The 20,871-nt window shown below is 37.9% G+C and overlaps 1 protein-coding gene across 2 annotated transcripts; it reads left to right on the top strand.

Annotated features, from left to right (window-relative positions):
* Positions 1–77: 77 nt before the first annotated feature.
* On the top strand, positions 78–20,836 carry SLC17A5 (solute carrier family 17 member 5). Of its 2 annotated transcripts, none has more exons than XM_031052775.2 (11): positions 78–225; positions 3,778–3,974; positions 5,430–5,663; positions 6,153–6,240; positions 6,739–6,825; positions 8,057–8,175; positions 9,081–9,239; positions 9,792–9,924; positions 11,828–11,975; positions 17,280–17,370; positions 19,146–20,836. In XM_031052775.2, the coding sequence occupies exons 1-11, from the start codon at positions 141–143 to the stop codon at positions 19,281–19,283; spliced, it is 1,479 nt and encodes a 492-aa protein (XP_030908635.1). In that variant the 5' UTR covers positions 78–140; the 3' UTR covers positions 19,284–20,836. The 2 variants fall into 2 exon arrangements, with proteins under 2 accessions (XP_030908635.1, XP_005153222.1); XM_005153165.4 differs by lacking the exon at positions 78–225 and adding an exon at positions 1,192–1,422.
* Positions 20,837–20,871: the final 35 nt, after the last annotated feature.

The raw sequence follows: 20,871 nt of genomic DNA, 5'->3' as shown, positions 1-20,871 counted from the left end.
GAGTGGTGCTGTGCTGTGGCTGAAGCCGTTTCCGCCCGGCAACATTCGTCATATGACCGCCGGAGGCTGCAGCTGCTTGGGACAGAGCGGGGCGGGTGGGTTGTGGCGCGGTGGCGGCCAGCAGCCTGGCGCTGGGAGCGATGGGCGGTCCGGGTGGCAGCGAAGTGAATACCGAGGAGGGAGAGGACCGCACCCCGCTGCTGAAAGAGTCCCAGCTCGACACGGGTGAGAAGAGCGAGAGGTGGCACCGGGGACAGCTGCTCCGGCGGGCCGTGCCCAGCCGAGCCCCCGCCTCTCTGCGGGCCTGCCGGCCCAGGGCTGCGGAGGACTGTGGTGCCGTGGAGGGCGGGCAGGGAAGGGCTGCGGCGCCTCCGCGGCTGTGCCGCGCCCCGTGTGTCGCGGCGTCGCGTTGCCATGGAGCCCGGGCCGAGAGCTTCCCGGTGGGGCCGGTTCCTCTCCTGCCGCAGAAGTTGCTGGCTGGCGCCCGCGATCCCCTGTTACAGCAACAACGGCCGCCCTGTGTCCCGCGGCGGCGGCCACCGTGGCCTTGGGGCTTCATCTTCTGCCCCGTGCCGTTAGATGTGTCTGATCTCCGGGACGCGGCGGTGTCAGAGAGCGTTAGGGCAAACTTGTGTCCTGACGGGGGTTGGAGCTTTGTTCCGGTGGGAACCGGCGGGCAGCCCCTTTCCCGAGTTGGGGTGTGAGTACCTGCCCTTGGCTCGGTGTCTTTTCTGTGGAGACAAGTGGGAAACTCCAGCTTAAGCGCTGGTTTAATTGTTAATGACCGCTGGAGTCCTCAAAGGTTATGGCAGAATTTCACTTTAAGGCAGAATTTAAACAGATAACTGATCTGCAAGTGGTTATCTGTTTAAAAGAAACCAGATTGCTTGTTATGGAAGTGGTTGCCTGTGCTGTTTTATTTCCCAGAATGTACAAACTGTGAGAGTAATGTGAGATTTTAAGGGTTCGTTTGTTGGTTTGTTTTGGGTTTTTGTTTTTTTTTTTTTGGTATGCCATGCAAAAATACTCTGACCTACTTGGAAAACATGTAACTGAAGCAAGAGGGACTGCTGTCAAAATCATAGGATCTTTAGGCTGCAGAAGATCTTAAAGAGCATTGAGTCCAACCATGAATGATTTTAAAGTGCCAGAAAGATAAATTTTAGTTCAAGTCAGTTATTGAAGCAATAAATTTTAAGTTTGCACAATACATCATGATCCAGCTGAGGTGGTTCACCTCGCCCACAAGGAAGAATACAGCAGAAGAGCAACTTCCTTTAACTGCCATCCAACTTGCAGCACAGACCTGCATTTCCTTAACTGCAGTTGAAAAATCTTCTTCAGCTATAGTTGCACTATTATAAAACATGCCTGTTAAATCAGAATTAACTATAGATGTAGGACCCAAGGCTACCAATCAAGGTAAGACCTTGAACATCGTGGTTAGCTACCTTGAACATTGGGGGGTAAGGGGGTGAATGTCTGTGTCTTTTTGATTATAGCAACTTCCTGAAGAGGTGGATGACTGAAATGCATCTGGAATCTTCTTTAATCTTCTGTTAACTTGATCTAATATTCTCAGGTATTGCAAATGCACTTGGTGGAAAGACAGGGAAGCAATAATTTAGCAGTCATTTGTTTCAGACTTGCAGATCTGCATGCTTATAGATTTTTATGATAAACTATTTATGGTTGAAAAAATCTGACATGAATGATCGTAAGTTCTTGCACATCTATCCTGTGGAGCTCCTCTCTAAACAAGGAGAATAGCAGCAAGAGGCTTCCAAACTAATAGTAATGGTTGTTCCAGTTAATCTGCATTTCCAAGGAACGGTTACATCATCAGTGTGATATTCAGCCTCCTGTTATTATTATTATTATTATTATTATTATTATTATTATTATTATTATATTAACTCCAAAAAATACAGGCAGTGGAAAGGTTAAATAACTTTACTTGTAATTATATTCATTGTTATAAATTATATGACTATGCTTTTTATACTTACAGCAAATTGCTTTTTAAAGAACAATAAAGAACAATGAAGCTGCTTAACTGTTTTTTTTTCAGTAAGCACTTCATGCTCTTGGTACTTATTGTTTTTAAAGTAAGAAATAAAACCTTGGCTGCTTTCCTTCATGTCACTTAAAAATTGGATATACCTTTCTCTTATTCTGCTGAGGCAACACTTGCAATTATTGCAGTTCTGGAAGGCATTTTGCGTCTTCGTACAGTAATGTCACTTATTACTCATTTACTAAATGAACACAGCAAATACAGCATCTCTGTGTCATTTTAACAACTTGTGCAGCCATAATGAGCTTCACATAAGGTTGATCAGGGTTAGAGACTTCAAAAATAGGTAAGTTCTACTGCTGTCTTGAAAAATACAGTCTTGCAGATAGGCTCTGTTGGTGCCCCTTCTGAAAAATACAAAATCACATAGGCTTATTCCTTGTTTCAAGGAAGTTACTGGGAAGGGGACAGTAGATAGCTTATCTACAGGGCATTTATTTAGCTTCTTACTGCAGATCAGAGGATCCAGTCAAGAAATATACTGCAGTAGCAGATGAAGTTCCAGTCAATCCTGTTGTTCATAGATATCTTTGTTTTATTTGTCTTATGAATTCTAAATAGTCAGAGAAAGATGAGATCACTGTAGAATGGTGTAATACCTGCAGGTGCTGATCCCAAACCCTCCTGGAGTTTCAGACATCCAGGTTATGAAATTTTCCACTAGCACCATAATTTCTTCACAAGAGTGAAAACTCCACCCCTAGCTATTTGTAAATTCAGCAGATTCTTCAAGTAGTTTCTCAACACTGACATTTCTGTTCAGTAGGTTCAGGCATTCCCAGTTCATAAAGAATATCTGCAGGCCTTGAACTGTATTTTGTATACATACAAAATTCATTGCCAGTGGTGATGTGCTGGCCAAGTTACAGTTCAACTCTGATAAACAATCTCTACCAAATGCTGTTGTATACTACTGTAGAAGGGAATCAATAACTGTGTTGCAGTTCAAAGTCTGATGTATCTGTTTAAACAGCTGACAGAATCAACTTAGTGCCACAACACAGGTTTTATGATGAATCTAAGACTCGTTTTTCTTTGTTACCTTCATTATTGTGTGGTGACTGTGGCAGAGTGATGTACTGGGCAGCTGAGAAACTTGCTGTTTCATGGTGCCACCACAGTATTTGCCATTCCCCTTTCTGGTAGTTTTCTCTGTTTGGCAGCTGTCAGCAAATGCATATGACTTTATAAGCAAACTTAAAGAAGGAAGACTTGTCCTAGAAGATGGCCTAGAATCTCAGTGGCTGTTTAACACTGAGAGCCCTTGTTTTTCTTGATTTGTTTTCACATATGTGACAGGCTTCCCACTAATCTTGATGTTCTTTTAGTGTGAAGTTCTAATTAAAAAAAAAAAGCTGTCTTTTGTAGAGTACTTTTGAAACCATGTTTCTAAATCTGTTTTTGCAGACCACACACCACACTTCCACTGCAGCCCCACTTTGTGCAGGTAGCTGCCAGTTCTCTAAACCAGAATTACATTTGCTTTGCACATCAGTAGAAAAGCGGGCTTTTGGTTTTTTTTTTTCCCACCCTCTACCTCTATTGAATACACCCCTTAAGACTAGAACAGCTAGCTTATTTTTTGCCTATTTTTTTGTCACCCATAAATTTCTGAGATTATTAGTGAAAATTGCTTACTTGTTGCTCGTATTTGGTTAGGTTCTGTTAAAACAAAATGTTTCCATTTACTCTCATTTCAGTTCCTGCGTGCTGCTCAGCTCGCTACAATCTAGCACTACTGGCCTTTTTTGGGTTCTTCCTCCTGTATGCATTACGTGTGAACCTGAGTGTTGCTCTGGTGGATATGGTAGAATCTAACACAAGCTTAGCAAAGAATACGACTTCCAATGTGTGTCCAGAGCACTCTTCCACCATAAATGTTCCTCGCAACACAACGGTGAGGTCTCAAACATACTGTCCTGTAATGTGGCACGTAAAGTTGTTTTAATAAAGTCTGTGACTGATGACTTATACTTGGGTGGCAAGAGAACAGGCTGCTTTTTACCGTATGGCCTTTTCAGCTGTTCTTTTAAAGCTATTCTAAAAAATAACCTTAAACTGACTAGCTAATTTAGAAGTCTGTGCTCAAGGTCAGGGGTTTTTTTTACGTACATCTTTTGTGTGCTGTTCCTTACAAATTAGCTAATCTGACCTTGTAGATCTGTGAGTCACTGTTTTATATGCCAGTGATAAACTGTTACATCTGCGTCACAGTTCTCATTGCTGTCCATATTTGCCTGGGTTTTGTAGTCTCAATGAAATGAAATTTCATTACAAATTAACATGTTATATTTTTCTGCTCACTTCTATGATCTATTTCTCAGATCATAATTCTTGTCTTTATATCCTTTATCTCTGACTTCTCTTCCAGTAATCCTTAAAAATCACTTTTTTTTAGCTAAACAGAACTGTTGGACATAAAAAAATGCTTTAAAATGTAACAAACAAACAAAAAAAACAACCCCAAACCACACACCAACTTTGTAAATTCAAACTTGTGTAGATCTCATCTTATAATTGAAGCTTATTACTGAGCACTTATACCATCTCCCTGCCTTCATTTTGTTTGCTTGTTTAGAGGTAATTTATTATTTATCATGAGCAAATTATGACTGCAGACTTTATAGGAAGAAGATTCTGTCTCATCACTTCCATGAAATGTATGCTGCTCACTTAGATGCCAATAAAATAGGATTTTTTGGAAAAGATCCCAGACTTCAAAACCACTTTATTGGGCAACAGTTTATGTCTTCTTGCTGACTTCCTTTATAGCTTCAGTCTCTCTCTGCTTTTATTTCTTTGTCTGCCAAACTCATCTTCCCTCTGTTGTGCTTTTGCCATTCATCCACTTACCCTTGTGAGTCCTGTCCTTGGCTGTTCTTTTCCTTAACATTAAATTTAAGCATCTACATTTCCGTTGCTTTTCTGTCCATAACTTTCTTCAGGAAAAGCCATTTTCTAGAGCGTGACAGAATGTCCACACTGTGACACAGAAGTGGGATTCACTCTCAAGCAGAGTACATAATCTGTGCCTGTGTTATCTAACCCAAGTTGCTTAGAACTCAAAATGGAGTAACTGCACAAGCACTTATATTTCATGTTGTGGTAATTTTCATAGTTGCACTAGATATGTCTGGACAGACTGTAAACTACCTGAATTAGCTTTCAGCACAACTTTCATTGCAGTATAGATGTGTGTAGAGAAAGGAGACCCTAGGGAAGAGGCCAGGAAAGATTTGTAATTTAGGTATAAAGAACTAAATGATAGATCAAAGTTATGTAAATATGTACAAAAAAACTGCTGTTTTAAACTTACTTCTTGCTTTCCCCACATCCTCTCCCCTCTTTTTAGGGAGAAAAATACTCTTGGGATGCTGATACTCAGGGATGGATCCTTGGTTCTTTTTTCTATGGCTATATCATTACTCAGATTCCAGGAGGATATCTTGCAAGCAAAATTGGAGGAAAACTGTTGCTGGGGTTTGGCATCTTTGGCACCTCTGTATTCACTTTGCTTACTCCCCTAGCTGCAAATCTGGGAGTTGGCTACCTCATAGCGGTTAGAGCCTTGGAAGGATTGGGAGAGGTAATGCTTTCTGTAACTTGAAAATGTACCTGAATTATATACTAATAAACTGTGGGCATTAGACCCTGTGGGTGTCGGTAGTGTAAGGGTTGCTTCACTTTAAATAGCTTAGTTTTATCTTTTCTTAACAACTAAAACATTTGCCCTGTATTCTAGCTTAAGCTGTTTGAATAAGAAAAGGTTGGGGTTTTTTTGTAAAGATGTTTGAGACAAAACAAGACCTATTCCTCCTCATTTGTTAGAAACCTGGAGCTCAGAACAGTATTGTTTGTATCCTTGTAGCTTTTCCAGTACATATAGAATCAAAATCAGGAGAAATTAATTTTGCTTCTTTACACATATGCCTTGTGTGCTTTTAAAAAGTGGTTTCTTACTAAACAAGTGACTAACATACTGTACTGTTTTTTAATGAAATATGCTTTGAAATACGCAAAGTCGAAGTAGTTCTAAGATTGTTGCATTTCTACAGTATTCAGTGTTGTTTTCTAGGGTGTTACCTTCCCAGCTATGCATTCGATGTGGTCTTCTTGGGCTCCTCCACTGGAACGCAGCAAGCTTCTTAGTATTTCATATGCAGGTGAGAAATTCCCACACTGATAATGCGATTATACATTTTTACTGCAGTAACAGGGAGGATTGTCTTAAATCAAAGGGATTTATTTTATAAATTTTAATTGGCATTTAATCTGGAAAGCATAACATTGAATTAAATCTTGCTTAGCATTCATTATGCTCATTCATTCATGGCTTTTATAACCCTGAGAAAAGGTATCAATCTGCAACAAAGTATAAACTTCAGTGTAACTTTGGTATAAAGTGGTGCAAAGAGTTACTGTGTAACTAATTAATACAAGATACTATAAATAAAGGGTCTTGTGTCTCGGAGCTGCCAAAGCATCTTCTTGTGCTTGTGTTTCTTTGAGGTGAAATGGCGGCCCTCTAGTGGTGGTAAGAATTTCTTTTCTGCATGGTTAATTACAGAAAAAGGAAATAACTGTGAAATGCCACTTAGCTTAAGTGGTCTATAGGAGGCCTAATTATTGTTTTTCCACTTTGTTTTGCTTTCTACTCATAGGTGCACAGCTGGGAACTGTTGTCTCTTTGCCACTATCTGGTTTAATTTGCTACTATATGAACTGGATTTACGTGTTTTACATATTTGGTAAGTGGTGGGGAGGGTTATTATTATTAAAGTACAATCCATATTCTTTTTGAAAGCATGGTATATTACAAAACTTGCTTCAAGTTCTAAAAATGTTTTTGCATGTATGGTTGCTATTTTATTCCTCCTGGGAAATTAGAGATATTTAAAGCTAAGTAGATTCCTGTGTGTGGCTTTGTAAGCCTTGCTTTCAGTGAGCAAAGCTGTCTCTGACTTGGACAAAAGCTGGCATAAATCAAATGCTCTTAGCTCTCCCACCACGTGGAAATAAGAGGCTGAAATTTCTTATTTGAAGTGTGAAATTGAGTTAATAGCTTTAATCCCAGAAACAAACTTATACTGTGAATGAAAGAACATGTGAAAAGTTACTTCTGGTTTAAGTGGAAATTGTGTGGAAAATCTCTCTAGCAGAGAAGGAAGGAATGCCCAAAATGCAAGGCATAGAATATTTACTGTGAGTTATGTTCTAGAAGAAGCTCAAGCACAGAAAATACTTCCTAACACTATACCATAGAAGTAACTGGTGCTTTTTATAGCTCTATTTATATGTCTGAGCCATTTCATATTCTGCATGGGGATGGGAGGATTGGAATAAAAGACAAGGGTTACACTTTTCTCAGCAGAACCACCTCCAATTTTTGTAGGTTCAGAGCAAAGGGTTGGACAAAATGAAATAAGGTATGATCTTATGTGTAAGTACAGTTGATTTGGGCCAACTGTTGAAAGTTACCTTTTTCAAGTGACAGTTCTGGGGTTGCCTTAATAAAGAGGAGTATTGGTACATCCATTAAGCTGTACATAGTCATGTTCTGTTTATGCGCACAAGGTATTTTTTGTGATTAAACTTAATGTGATTTTTTTTTATTTCCTCTGGGTGAGCCATATCCTTTGTAGCTGTTCAGTGTGACTGATAAAAACACAGTATGGATGTGTATGCAACTTTCTTGCTGTATGAGGCACTTCCAAGTGGAAAGGAGAAAACCTGAACGCGCGCACGCACACACACACACACACAAAAGGCTTTCCTGCTCTTTATTATTGCCTCTAAATGTGCATTGTTAAGCCACTTTGGGAAACTACTGTCTGTAAGTAGATAGAAAAATACTATTAATTAAAATTAAGGTATTTGGAAAAAAAGACTTCTAAATAAATCATCTGAGTATGTTAATCACCCAATATAATTGCTTATGTTTTTATTTCTATCTCTTTGCCCATCTTTTCCAATTAATAGGTGCACTTGGTGTACTATGGTGGTTCTTCTGGATGTGGTTGGTTAGTGATACACCAGAAACTCACCGGAGAATTTCACATGCTGAAAGGGAATATATACTCTCTTCTCTAAAAGATCAGGTACAGCATTTTGGTATAGTCATACTTATCAAAGTAAAAACACCAACCACTAATACTGTCATTAGTGTCATGCTCTGATGTCTAGAAAAACATCCTTAATCTCAGGTAGAGGCAGAATTTGTCAAACAAAAAATAAAAATATAGTGCAGTTGTGTAAGTGAGAAACAATCAGTAATCAAACAAAGCATTTATCATAATGCCATTTGTCACAGGCACTGTTGAAATGCTTCTTAAATAAAAAGTTTAAGTCTACCAGTTCTCTTTAATCTAGATCCAGGCTTGTATACTGGCTTTAAACTTTACAACACAATGTTTTACAACTTTTTTCCCCTTCATGTGTCTTCTAGAGTAAGAAAGTGATCACTGTTAATGGAGAAAGCATTCTTAAAATGCTTATGAGCCAGTTCCTGAAGTGTGCATAACAGTTATTCCTGTAACTGGGGGTATGCATATACAACCTGTGAGGCTGTCTGAGAGACCAAACTTGATATCTAGGATTGAGTAGGAAAGATTTAGCTAAATGAACACATGAGGCGTGGCTTTAAATAATCATTTATAGTAAAAGCTGGAGGCAACAAATCTCAATAAGGGAATACATACTTTTTGAAACTCTAATTACAAAACGTAAAGTAATTGTCTTACTTTACAATAATAAGATTACAAAATAGATGCAATCTTACTATAAGTAGATACAAAACAGAGCGGTAACATACATTCGGTGAGAACTGAACACAATACATCACTGCTGATGAGTCTCAGTCAACAGATGCAAGTCACTGTATGTCCTTCAGAATGAATTGTCAACATAGATTTGGGTAGGATCGAAACACTGTGTTTAGCAAATCTTCATATCAATGTCCTGATCACTCCTTCTCTTCTCTTTTTCTCTGTCTTCTGCTTGCTAGCTTTCTACACAAAAATCTGTTCCCTGGAGACCTATACTGGAGTCCCTTCCACTCTGGGCTATCGTTGTGGCACACTTCTCTTATAACTGGACTTTCTACACTCTCCTTACACTCTTGCCTACATACATGAAGGAGATCCTGCGATTTGATGCACAGGAGGTAAGAGAAATAAAATGATCACTTTCTTCTGAATTGAAGAAATCAAATAGTAGAGATCTTCCATGCTGTTTAGGATAGAGGAACCTGTTTAAGAACCTTGGAACATAAATACATAGTGGTATTGGTAAATGGATTTTGGATATTGGATTTGAATATTTACCATTGGAAAATGGTAAAATAAACCCCCACAGTCAGGCAGATGCATTGAAAATAATGCTTGCCTTCTAATTTCCACTGTTTTTTAAGGACTTATTTGACATTTAACTTAATGGTAGCTTTTGAAGATGCATATTACTTATTTTTAACTGCTCTGATTTAAAACAGTAACTATAAAAATATTTTTCTCTGTTGTATGATTTGTATGATTGCTTCAGATTTTATAGCTTGTTTTATGTTTTCTGAAATACTATCTATGACTACTTTGCTCGCTCATAAAGGAGAACATTTCCAGTTAAAAAGGAAAAGGAAAACTAAGGAAGTCATTGGACAAGTGGTGTTTTTGAAAGTATTCCAGTGTTTTAACTGTCTCTTATTTGTTTTTCTCCTTAACAGAATGGGTTTTTGTCTGCCCTACCTTATTTTGGCTGCTGGTTATGTATAATTCTGTCTGGGCAAATTGCTGATTACTTACGGCAAAATCAGAACTTGTCCACTGTTTGTGTTCGCAGATGTTTTACCCTAATAGGTAGGTGCAAGTATCACCTCTATTTCAAACATATTATAGTATCAATCTGGGAAAAAATTAAGGGCTTGGGAAAGTAGTGTGACATTCTGCTATGAGGCTAGGCAGGATTGTGCGTGGCTTGAGAGGAGCAGCTTTATTTGTACATTAATTTGCCAAGAGTAGATCTTTTCCCTTAAAAAAAAAGTAATAACTGCTTGACAGAATGATCCGTTATAAGTTGCTTTCTCAAACTGAGACAAGACAGTGTTCTGCATAAGCTTATTACCAGCCCTGTGGTGTTCAGTGTTCTGTTTATTTAAGATTTAAGTAACCGAATAGGAATACTCTTGCAAAATTTACAGTTGCTATCAGGGTTGGAAGACCAAATAGAACCCAAAATGGTCTTGACTAATTGGTAGGAGAGATGATCTGAAATCACCAAGAAATCAACAGCGCCAGGTTATTATTGAATACAGAGAAAATGCTGTATTTAGGATAAAGAAGTTGACTGCTGATTAAAAGAGGGAGCAGGAGAAAGAAGGAAAAAATAAAAAAAAGAGATGAGGCACAGGATCCACACAAGGTGCAGTCTGCTTTATGTATGCCCGTCCTTGCTGCCTTCTCAATTTTGCTAAGTCAGCTGCTTTCTTTAAAGCTGCTCTTTACTAAGTTCTCAAGATTTTTTCTTTTAATCTTTATTTTTTTTTTAATTTAAATCCTACACCACTTTGATGACCCAGTTTACTGCAGGGCCTTACACCCAAGTATGTATAACTGAGGGGAGACAAGCAGTTGTGTTAGGGAAAGCTGTACTTAAGTTGGCTTCATCAACAAAAGGATGTCCTTGGAGCTGTTTGCAGAGATCACAGTAGAGTCCTATAAATGGGCTATGGTATAAGAAATGGGTATCAAAGCTCACTGCAAACAGGAAGCAGCATGCACTAGCTCATGATGGCTGCTAAGCTGTTTTTCCAGTACCTGATGCAGCATCTCTAAAGCTAGACTGGGTTTTCTAAATTGTATAGCAGGCTCCAGTATAGATATTACCAGATGTGCAGATCTTGTAAATGTAAAACAAAACTCATTCTATAATGTGCCTGCAGGATAAATACATGCATATATGTATATGCATTTGTTTGACCTCTTACAGCTCCACTTTATTATGGTCTTCAGAAGTCAGGGTTTGTTCCTGAAACCTGGAGAGTTAAATTGGGGATAATTTGTTTAGAATGTACTGTTCACCTACCAGTGTCAGTGTGGCTTCTATAATTTTATAAGAGAAAAGATGTTGCTTTCTTAAAGACAGTCGAGAAAGAATACAAAGACCAAGGGCTAAGAGAGATAAAAACATATTTTTAAATCACAAGATGCCCAAAATTGCATCATGAAGAGCTAGATAAAGCAGAATATATTTTGGAAAACACCACACCAAATCAGTCATGCTTTTCCTAACTTTACAAGCAGGAACCCCACCATGTTTGAGGTTTATTTTGGTTTGGTTTTTGTTGTTTTATTGTGTTTGGGTTTTTTTTTTTTCTATTAGATTTGCATGCTGAAAGTTTGAAATATAACCACTTAAAACTGTTAATTCAGGGACTTTAATCATGAAGCAAAGTAATTAGCTGTGCTTTAAATTGGCAAAGGAAGGAGATAAATTTTGTGAAGTCACTTTAAGTATCTGTGTGTTATTTTTTTTTTTTATCTAGTTGAAGTTTAATTTTTTGCACCTGGAGTGGGATTTTTCTGGTCTGGCTACCGTTTCCTGAGGCAGCAACAGACTGGCACTCATCTCTTCGTTACAGGCTGTAATGCATGTAGTGCAGTGCTGGATTCTGTACACTAGGTGGTGGTGTATACGCAGCTGGGAGTCTCTTAACGTGCCTCATGTGAGAAGTCTATTGATTCTAAGATTTCTATCTTAAAGGAATGATTGGACCTGCAGTGTTCTTAGTAGCAGCTGGATTCATAGGTTGCAACTATGCACTGGCTGTTGCATTCGTGACCATATCAACAACACTAGGAGGATTTTGTACATCTGGCTACAGCATAAACCATCTGGACATAGCACCTTCGTAAGTATTGGTGAAACTATTTTTAGTGCACGTGATACATTTATGACCGTAGTTGTTTGGCTGTTTTATTGCTGGGGTGCCTGGAGACTTAGCTGTGGACCATGTGCTGTACAGACCTGGAATGGAAACATTGACATTGACTCAGTATTAAGCACTCTATTTGCAAAATGTGCAATTTTGGCAGAGGGTATGACATGAACAACAGTTTAGAATAATTAAAGTTTTGATCCTGCAGTAATAAATCATATAATTCCTGTACTTACATTTACTAGATTTTTGTCCTGTTTGTGTTTATAGGACAGAGTCATTGGAACAGTATGGTATAAATAAATTTTTCACTCTTATATTTCTCCATCAAAGACATCAAGCTTTAGCATGAATGTTACCATATTTAAGCATTGTGGTACAGTTAATCACTTGCATTGGAAAAACATTCTAAACACTGGTATTAAAACCTTGGTAGGAGTAGGTGACCCACTATCAGTAGGTAACCCACTATCAGTAGGTAACATTACTCTTATGTGACTAACTTTTAAGAATGGAAAGTTAGATTTCAGCCTATAATTTCTCCAGTGTGTTACAAATGCAGAAACTGACAGATCACTCAGTTTTCTAAAGAGCATGTATGTGTGTATTCTTTTGAAAGTCTACATAAGCATTCTTTGCACTAATAAAAGTCAAGTACTTTGCTTTGTCATTCATTTGCCTATTTGCAGTAGCAAATGACTTAGAAATCATTTGGTTCTGCTCATGTGTATTCTGTAGTAAAGTGTAAAATTAAAAGTGTAAATGAATGTAAAATGTAAGGGTAAGTTTAAGTGAAGAGGGGAAAATACCATGTTACTTACAAAATAAATTCTTAAGATCTGGACAACTAATATGTGAGACCTGAGGTCCAAATTAAAGATGGAATCCAGGCTTTGCCAGTTGGAAGGATGGTGGTCATGTCCACAGTGATGGACAAGTTTTGACTTAACAGATGGATATGATATAGTAGGAGCCCTATTACTCTTGGCAGGTGAGATTACGTAGCAAGCAAGAGGAACGGTGTCAATGGCCAGCTATAAAAAGCTTTTGCTATGACCTGAATATGAAAGCTTCTGTGATGGACTTTTTTTAAATCAAGTAGAATTGCAAATTTAGAAAATGTATTTGAAGTGGTGCATCTTGAGGTATTGTGGGCCATTATACAACTTCTGTTTCAAGCTTAGTTTTGCAGAACTACAACATTTAGTTTCCAAAAATTGTCAAATGTTGGCTAAGAGTTGGAGTTATTTATTTTTATGCTTCTGTGTTTAAAAATAGAAAACATAAGCATTAACGTCAAAAGACATTACTAAGTAACATTAAGTTACTTAATGGCAGAACTGGGGTATCTGTGTAGTTTTGATTTACCTCTTTTTCTCTGTGCATCACAAGCTGGTATTTTGTCATTGTTTTAATATTCCCCTGCAGCGGACCCTTTTCTTCGCACAGTGCACAGGATGGATCCCACTCTAGAAATGACTGAGCACTATATTGAGACTGGCATTCATTCATTAAGTCCAAGCTTAAAAATCTCATCTGAGAAACTAATGTTGGATTCAGTGAAACTGATTGAGGCCTAGCTGATTTATTGCTTGGTTTTGTATGCCTCTTCAAACTATTAAGTTCTGTTTTGCAAAAATGGTATTACTCAGAATGCAGACAGAAGTCAGTGGAGCTGTGCTTTGAGTACATGAATACTGCTGTTAAATACTCTTGAAACGAGATCCTGAGGATCTCAAATCAAGCAATCTGGTAGGCGCATACATTCTTAGCCTATGTTTCAATCTCGTATCTGTAGGCTGGGCATCACATTGTCACTCCCATCTCTCAAGAGTGTTGTGAAAATAAACGAATATTGTGAAGAGCTGTACTGGAAGCATTTGGGATTATTAAAATTCTACTTGCAACAGCTGAATAGTATGCAGAAAGCAAGGCTCAGGTCCCTACATTGAGCAAGTGAAGTGAAATAAAATATTAAATGGTGCTCATTAAGTCAGTACAATTCATCCTTTCCACTGAGTGCAACAGAGCTGTCACAGGAAAAAGGAAATCACCCCCTCTGTGAGGAGGCACATGCACAAGTACTTCTGTATGCAGCTGATGGCTGAGGTTTCCAGAACTAGGACATTGTGTATGTTTTCTAATTTGAGAGAGACTTCACTCTGCATTACTAATGTGTTTATTTCAAGGGTCAATTAAATTTGTATGTGGCAGCGTAATGTTTTAGGTGGTGAAAAAAAGCACAAGAATCATGTGGCATGATGCTGATCCACGTCAGCAGGCATAATTAGATTCACCACATGCACTGCTGCTGGTCTCTCTGACCAAATCCCACTCTATTCTTCCTACCCTCGACAAAGTCCTGCTTTTGTTCCCTTCGCATTTAAACCAGACAAGTTCCTCTAGCCCTTCTTTCCTCTCAGATAGGCTGAAGGGAGCATACTGATTACAAGCCCAGGAGAGGCAGGTGTCTGGCTGATAGCTCAGAAACTTTGGCCCAGCATTGCCTCTAAAAGTGAATGTCTGCGTGTGCGAAAAAACTTTCCTGGATGGGAATGTGGTCAGGGTCGATTCTATTTTATTGAAATCAGCAATTCTCTATTCAGTACATGCACTCTTTAATTCACAGTAAATCTGTTCAGATTGAGACAGAGGAAGAAAAGGGCCCTGTCCTTGTAACAAAGGTCGTAGGAAAAAAAATTCTTTAAAACAGATATACAAAAACATCTAAGAGAGAAAAAAGACTTCCCTTCTCCCCCCCCCTTTCCCCTCTCCTCCCCCACCCTCAGCTTTTTGTGACTGTTTGAACTTTGTTGGATTAAATAGTCACAGAAAATATTCACAATTTCAAGGAAATGCTTGACATAGTTGTAGAAATCTGAAAATGGGGTCTGCATAATATTGTGTAGGAAACTTCTGTAAGAGTTTACCCAGAGCTTCGTATTTATTGTTTTTAATTTACCAAAAAATATTAAAGTAACCAGAAGTGATTCCAAGCAATTTCAAAATGCACTTAAATGCTTATTTTAATTGGTTATAAGTATGTTGACTAGAATAGCAAAGGGTCTCTTGTTGCTACTAAAATTTGCATTATGCCAAAGAACTAATGAATGACAATACTGATACTGAAGGACAAACAATATGTGTTATGTGCTGTTTGGTTTCTAATGTATAATTATGATACCATCAGTGTATTGAATTGGGGGGAGGGAGACAAGATTGCTCATGTGGGGAGAATGTATTCTATTCTAGCTCTGAAGTTCTACATCAGTATGTTGCCATGATTACAATTTTAAGTACTGCTGTTACCATGAGCCCTTGTAATATTCCCATGGCTCCTGTTATACACTGAACACTTCACATACATCTCACACTTTTTTTTACTCTTGATTTTATTATTTAACTGCTCTACAAGTCAAATTGTGTTCACTTATCCCCACTATGACATAAGAGCCTGACCAACAGCTTACTATTGGTCTTGTTCTACAGGCATGTCACTTTTTGCTTTCCAATTTCATATGAGAGTCCCCACTGTACTTAGGGAGTGGCATAGCAGTTATCTGCATCAAACAGTGAGCATTATCAAGAGTGCAACCTATGTCAGAAACACTGGGCATAACCAGAGGCATTTAGCCAGCAGTTGGTTGCCAGAGATCTTTGGTGTCCAGGGAAGCTATTAAACTATGTTTAGTTTTGAAAGTGTGTTCTGTCAGTGTTGTAGTGCTTACATATGTTGAAGGCAAAATGCATTTGGTTCTACCTAAAGGTTTTAAATGGAATTTTGCTATAAGTGCTTCTCTTCCTAAGGAAAATATTTACACTTTCACATTCAGCTTCATAAAGGTGTATTAATTCTTAAACACTTCCCAAAATAAGAAGGCCATATGCTATGTTTATAAAAAATACAGATTATTTTAACTAAGGTATTAAAGCTCAGTCTGAAATACATTGCCATGCTTTAAACTGACATGTAGTATTGACCTTCAGGAAAAAAATCAGGGTAGGACTAGATAATTGATTCTCTTAGGGGAAAAAAACCCAACAAAACAAAAATCATGCTTCTCTGGTATTATTTTACTGGATATACATATAACAACCTTTTGTAACAATGCTGTATGGTTAAATTCTCATGTTTTGGTAAATGTCAAAGTGATACATCTTTCGAGATGAAATTATATCAGTAAGGACTTCACTCTGCTAAACACCCTTCTGCTATGGTAAACTGCAACTATTAGTATTTTGTATGGTTCTTCAGCCAGCAAATCTGCCTTGAAAATCTGAAATGCAGGGATTTGTGCTCTAGTGGTTGGAAGGTCGAGCTTTGCTGTAGAATGTCTAGCTCTTATTTCTCCTCAGTCTCTTTCACAAGTCTGCACTTGCGGTACAGTTTCAAACTTTTGGTATTGCAACACCCCTATGAGAGAGATCTTTAATTACCTAGAGATGAGGTGCTGAGACTCAGATATTAAGCAAGTAACCAGCTTTTCCCAGCAAATTTTTATGGCTGCTGGTGCATATGCATGCACGTGTGTGTGATAGAGCAACGTGTTTATGGAACAGGAAGCTTCAGAATGGAGCTGCAAGAATGGCAACCAGCAGAACTGGTTAAGTCAGACCAATTTACCCTCAGACTTGACCCAGAGAAAGCTGAAGGGTTGCAGCACTCTGCAGTGCTGCAGCACTCTGAACTCGGGTCTTTTGAACATATGCTCTGTAATGTAAGTGGGGATATCCATCCCCACTGGTGATACTGCCTTCTTGGCAGATACTTTTCAGCAGTGATACCTGAACAGACTATTATTGTTGCAGAACAGCACTCCATTGTACTCCTTCAAGGCATGCAATGTTTCTTTTCTAACTTCTCCAATGGGTTCATTCCAAACAGTTTGGTTGTGGCTTAGCAGAGGGGATGTGGGCTTGGGTAAGGATCCTGAGCAAAGCTGTGAGTAGTTTAAGTTAAATTTCATAACTAGTCATTGGAAAATTGAGATGTATATAATCATAGATTCATTTAGGTTGGAAACGGTTTTTAAGGTCATCAAGACCAATCATTAACCTAACATTGCCAAATCCACCACTAAACTGTGTCCCTAGAACTGTATGTACCAAGCTGTTTGAGAGTTGTTACTGGAATAAAAGCAAGCTATTCCCAGTGGGATATGTGTGTTTTAATGTACATGGTCAAGCTGAGGCCTGTGTGATCAGGTTCAGCAAAATTGTTTCCATGACTGATAAACCAGGTAAGTTAAAATGCAGCTGTAACAATTTCTCTTGCAGATATGCTGGAATTCTCCTTGGGATTACAAATACTTTTGCTACTATACCAGGAATGGTGGGGCCAGTTATTGCCAAGAACCTCACTCATAATGTAAGTCTGCTTATTATTCTTTGGGTTGTTTTATCTCCATTGAATGGGAATTCTGTCGTCTCAAGTCTGGAAGTCTTTTAATTTCTTCTAAGTGAAATCTGTGTTATACATATAAATCATACTGTTCCATTGTTCTGAACTACTTGATTCCTAGCTTTTATTCTTCTGATTCTGATAAGGAAAATACAAGTAAAATTGAAGACCTGTAGTAGGACTTCGAAACTATATTGACTTGCCCCTTATATTGTCTAGGAATAAAATTAAGTATGTTTCTATCATGGTAAAACTGTTAAAATGCCAACTAGATGAGACAGTTGTAATATTTTAGCAAATTCAGACAAGTTCTTACTTGTGTTTTCTAAAATCTGTCTCTTACATGAGGTGTTGAGTTGTAAGGTCAGCATTTTTCAGATGAGAAACTAGATTCAAATGTGTGGTTTTTATAATGCATCCGTTTGTATGCATGTTACAGGATTAGGACATTCTAAGCCATGTAATCTCTCTTTACTGTGAGGGTGGTGAGGCACTGGCACTGGTTGCCCAGGCAAGCTGTGGCTTCCCCTCTCCTGGTAGTGTTCAGGGCCAGGCTGGATGGGGCTTGGAGCAGCCTGGTCTAGTGGAAAGTGTCCCTGTCCATGGCAGGGGGGTGGAACTGGATGATCTTTAAGGTCTCTTCCAACCTAAACCATTCTATGATTGGTATCACAAGACACCTAATTTGAACAGTGTTATATTTGACTTCCAAGATGTTTTAGTTGAAGGATGCTTTGCAGCAGAAAAAGGGAATGAGGAGCTGTTTGTGGGGGTTTTTTTTTGTTGTTTTTTTTTTTTAATCAACTATATTAATGATTCTAAAATCTTTTAAGGAAGAAAAATGAGAGAAGTAGGTTTATTGATACAGTTGAATCTTTAGAGTTGGTGATCACTCCAATGATTTCCTTAATAATAATATGGAAAAACTCTTTGATACATGAATAGCCAAACAATTTCTTTCAGACATATTAACAAGTGGGATTTTTTTTTGTTTGTTTTTGTAGGGTTTTCTTTTGATTGGTTGGTTGGTGTTTTTATGCTATACTAATGCACTGTTCTGGTATTACTCTAGTTTTTGTAGTTAGATTGATAACAGATTTGTTATAGTAGTGCAAAATTAACCCCCCAACCTCACCATCCTCCCTTCTCCTCCCCAAAACTAAAAAAGCCCAACAACTTAAGACACCTATAGATATTACCTGTTTATTTGCTACCTGTGTCTTAAGGCCTTTCTTGAATACCAGATTTTAGAGGATTCCTCTTGAAATCTGAGAAAAGATAGCTACCTTGTTTGGGCTAAAAAGCTTATTGCTCTGGAATATCCACATGGTAGTCATTAGGAATAGCTTACTGCATAGTGCAGAATACTTTAGCTCTTGGATTACCTGACTTCAAAGCAAGGTAGTGTTTCCCCTTACAGTAACATTCTCTGAATTTGTGTAGTCTTTGCGCAAATGTGATTTTTGATATGACCATTCTGCATCTGAGATGAAAAAATGATCCAGATAGTCTAATGCAATTCTTATAGGACTGTCTGTGTAAGTTGTATTCTTAAACTGAAATTAACTATGCTGCTGATTTGATCTTTTATGTTTACAATGCATTTATGTTGCTATGAAATCATGTTGAATAACATTTACATTTAAATAGACAAAGCACATAGTGTCAGTTTAGAAATTACTTTTTCTTGAATGTGGACCTGCAAACTGATGGCTTTTTTTTTTCTTTTCCCCTTTTGACAGAATACTGTGGGAGAATGGCAGACTGTTTTCTATATTGCTGCTTCTATTAATCTATTTGGAGCCATTTTCTTTGCATTATTTGCAAGTGGAGAAGTTCAGGACTGGGCAGTCAGTGGATATCACTTGCGTAGAAACTGAAAGTGACATTGAAATACCAAAGCTGTGCTAAAACCCAATGTGTTAGAATTATGTGACCAGAAAAGTGCCTTCCCTCCTGATGCCTAGAAGTCTTCAGAGCTTTTCAGTTAAACTATTTAATCTGTGTATCTTTTGTAATGAAAATAATTTGACAGCATATGTGTGCTATTTCCTAACAAGGAACTACTTGGATTAAGTATGAATTTCATGCTAGGACTTGATATCAAATATATGATCAGAGACAACATTTTAAATCTCTGTGCTAGGCTCCAATTCTTTCCAGTTTTTAATTAATATTTTCTGAATTAATGTGTAGGCAGATGTTTGTTGATATTGAAATGAGAGGAAAAAGCAAAGTGATTATGTAGCACTGTAAGGAGGAATGGCATGCAAAGAATTATACCCCCAAAAAATGTTTCGATTTTTATGATGGTTTTTTGCTGGTTTTAGATAGTTTTTTTTGCTTTTCAAAAGTCTAAAGAGTTCTAGTTTTCTACAGTGTTTTATAATGCTTTTATTTTGTCAGGGTTTTAATTGATGTCTAAAACGCACACATAATTTTATTCTGATTAATGCACAAGATTTTGATATATAAACATTCCCTGTTTTGTGACTACAGCTTCACATCTGATACAGAGCAATGAGGAAGTAGAATATACTGTTGTGACTGACAGAATAAGCCATGTGTTACTACTGTGCTCTGTGGTGCAGGTTTTTTAAATAGGCTTATTTTTATTCATCTGTGCAAAGAAGAAGCAGTGCAACTCTGGTTTAAATCTAGTCAGCATGCAAGAGTGAAATAGAAATGAATATCTGCATGCTTAAAATAACTTTCAGTTTGGCAGGGGTTTTTCGTCTTTCTAAATTAACACAGTGAAATTCTTTCTTCTTGTGTGTAGATATATTTATCAGTTTATCAGTGTAAATGCAATAAATTAAGGCCAGTTTGGGGAATAATGAGGAAAACCAGTTCTGTAACAACAGCCTTGTTTGTTAGTCAGATAAAAGTAGACTAAAAAAGAGCTAGTGCAATAACCTGATGCTGTTAGTCTCCTATCGACACAGAATTTGACACTCAAGAGTATCCTTTACACAATCTGTAATTAAATGCCACACAGTAGAAAACAGAGATTTTGTTAAGAACAAATGGCTGAGTAATCTTGTAGTCACAAAGCAAAGGAAAATTCCTGTGCCAAAGATTCCTGGATTGGAGCAACTAGGTAAAAAGAAAAATCACTGGGCTCTGGGTTTTTCATTTACCATCAATCCAAAGAAAAGCCCAGTAATGAAAGCTGCTCCAGTGGAGCTTACCGTCCTTCATTTCTGGGAAATGGCATCTGCCTCTTCTTTTTAGCTTTAAGAGCCATTTTTTGACCTTCCTTGAAGTGTCGTGTTCGCTGGTGGTGGAACTGTGTTTAAATCTGCATTTGTGTCTGCAGCATTTCCACAATAAACTATGTGAAGTTCAGATTAAATTAGTAGTTGCTCAGTGGGAGCATGTTAAAGCTACATTGTGTCTTTAGTGTTTTCACAATAAATGTAATTAATATTTACATGTGCATCTGTTGCTGAAAATGGCAATCTCCCT

The sequence above is a fragment of the Melopsittacus undulatus genome, chromosome 3 (assembly GCF_012275295.1).
Source record: "Melopsittacus undulatus isolate bMelUnd1 chromosome 3, bMelUnd1.mat.Z, whole genome shotgun sequence".
NCBI lineage: Eukaryota > Metazoa > Chordata > Aves > Psittaciformes > Psittaculidae > Melopsittacus > Melopsittacus undulatus.
Note: the sequence above shows the minus strand (reverse complement) of the source record. Positions and strands in the feature narration are given on the sequence as shown.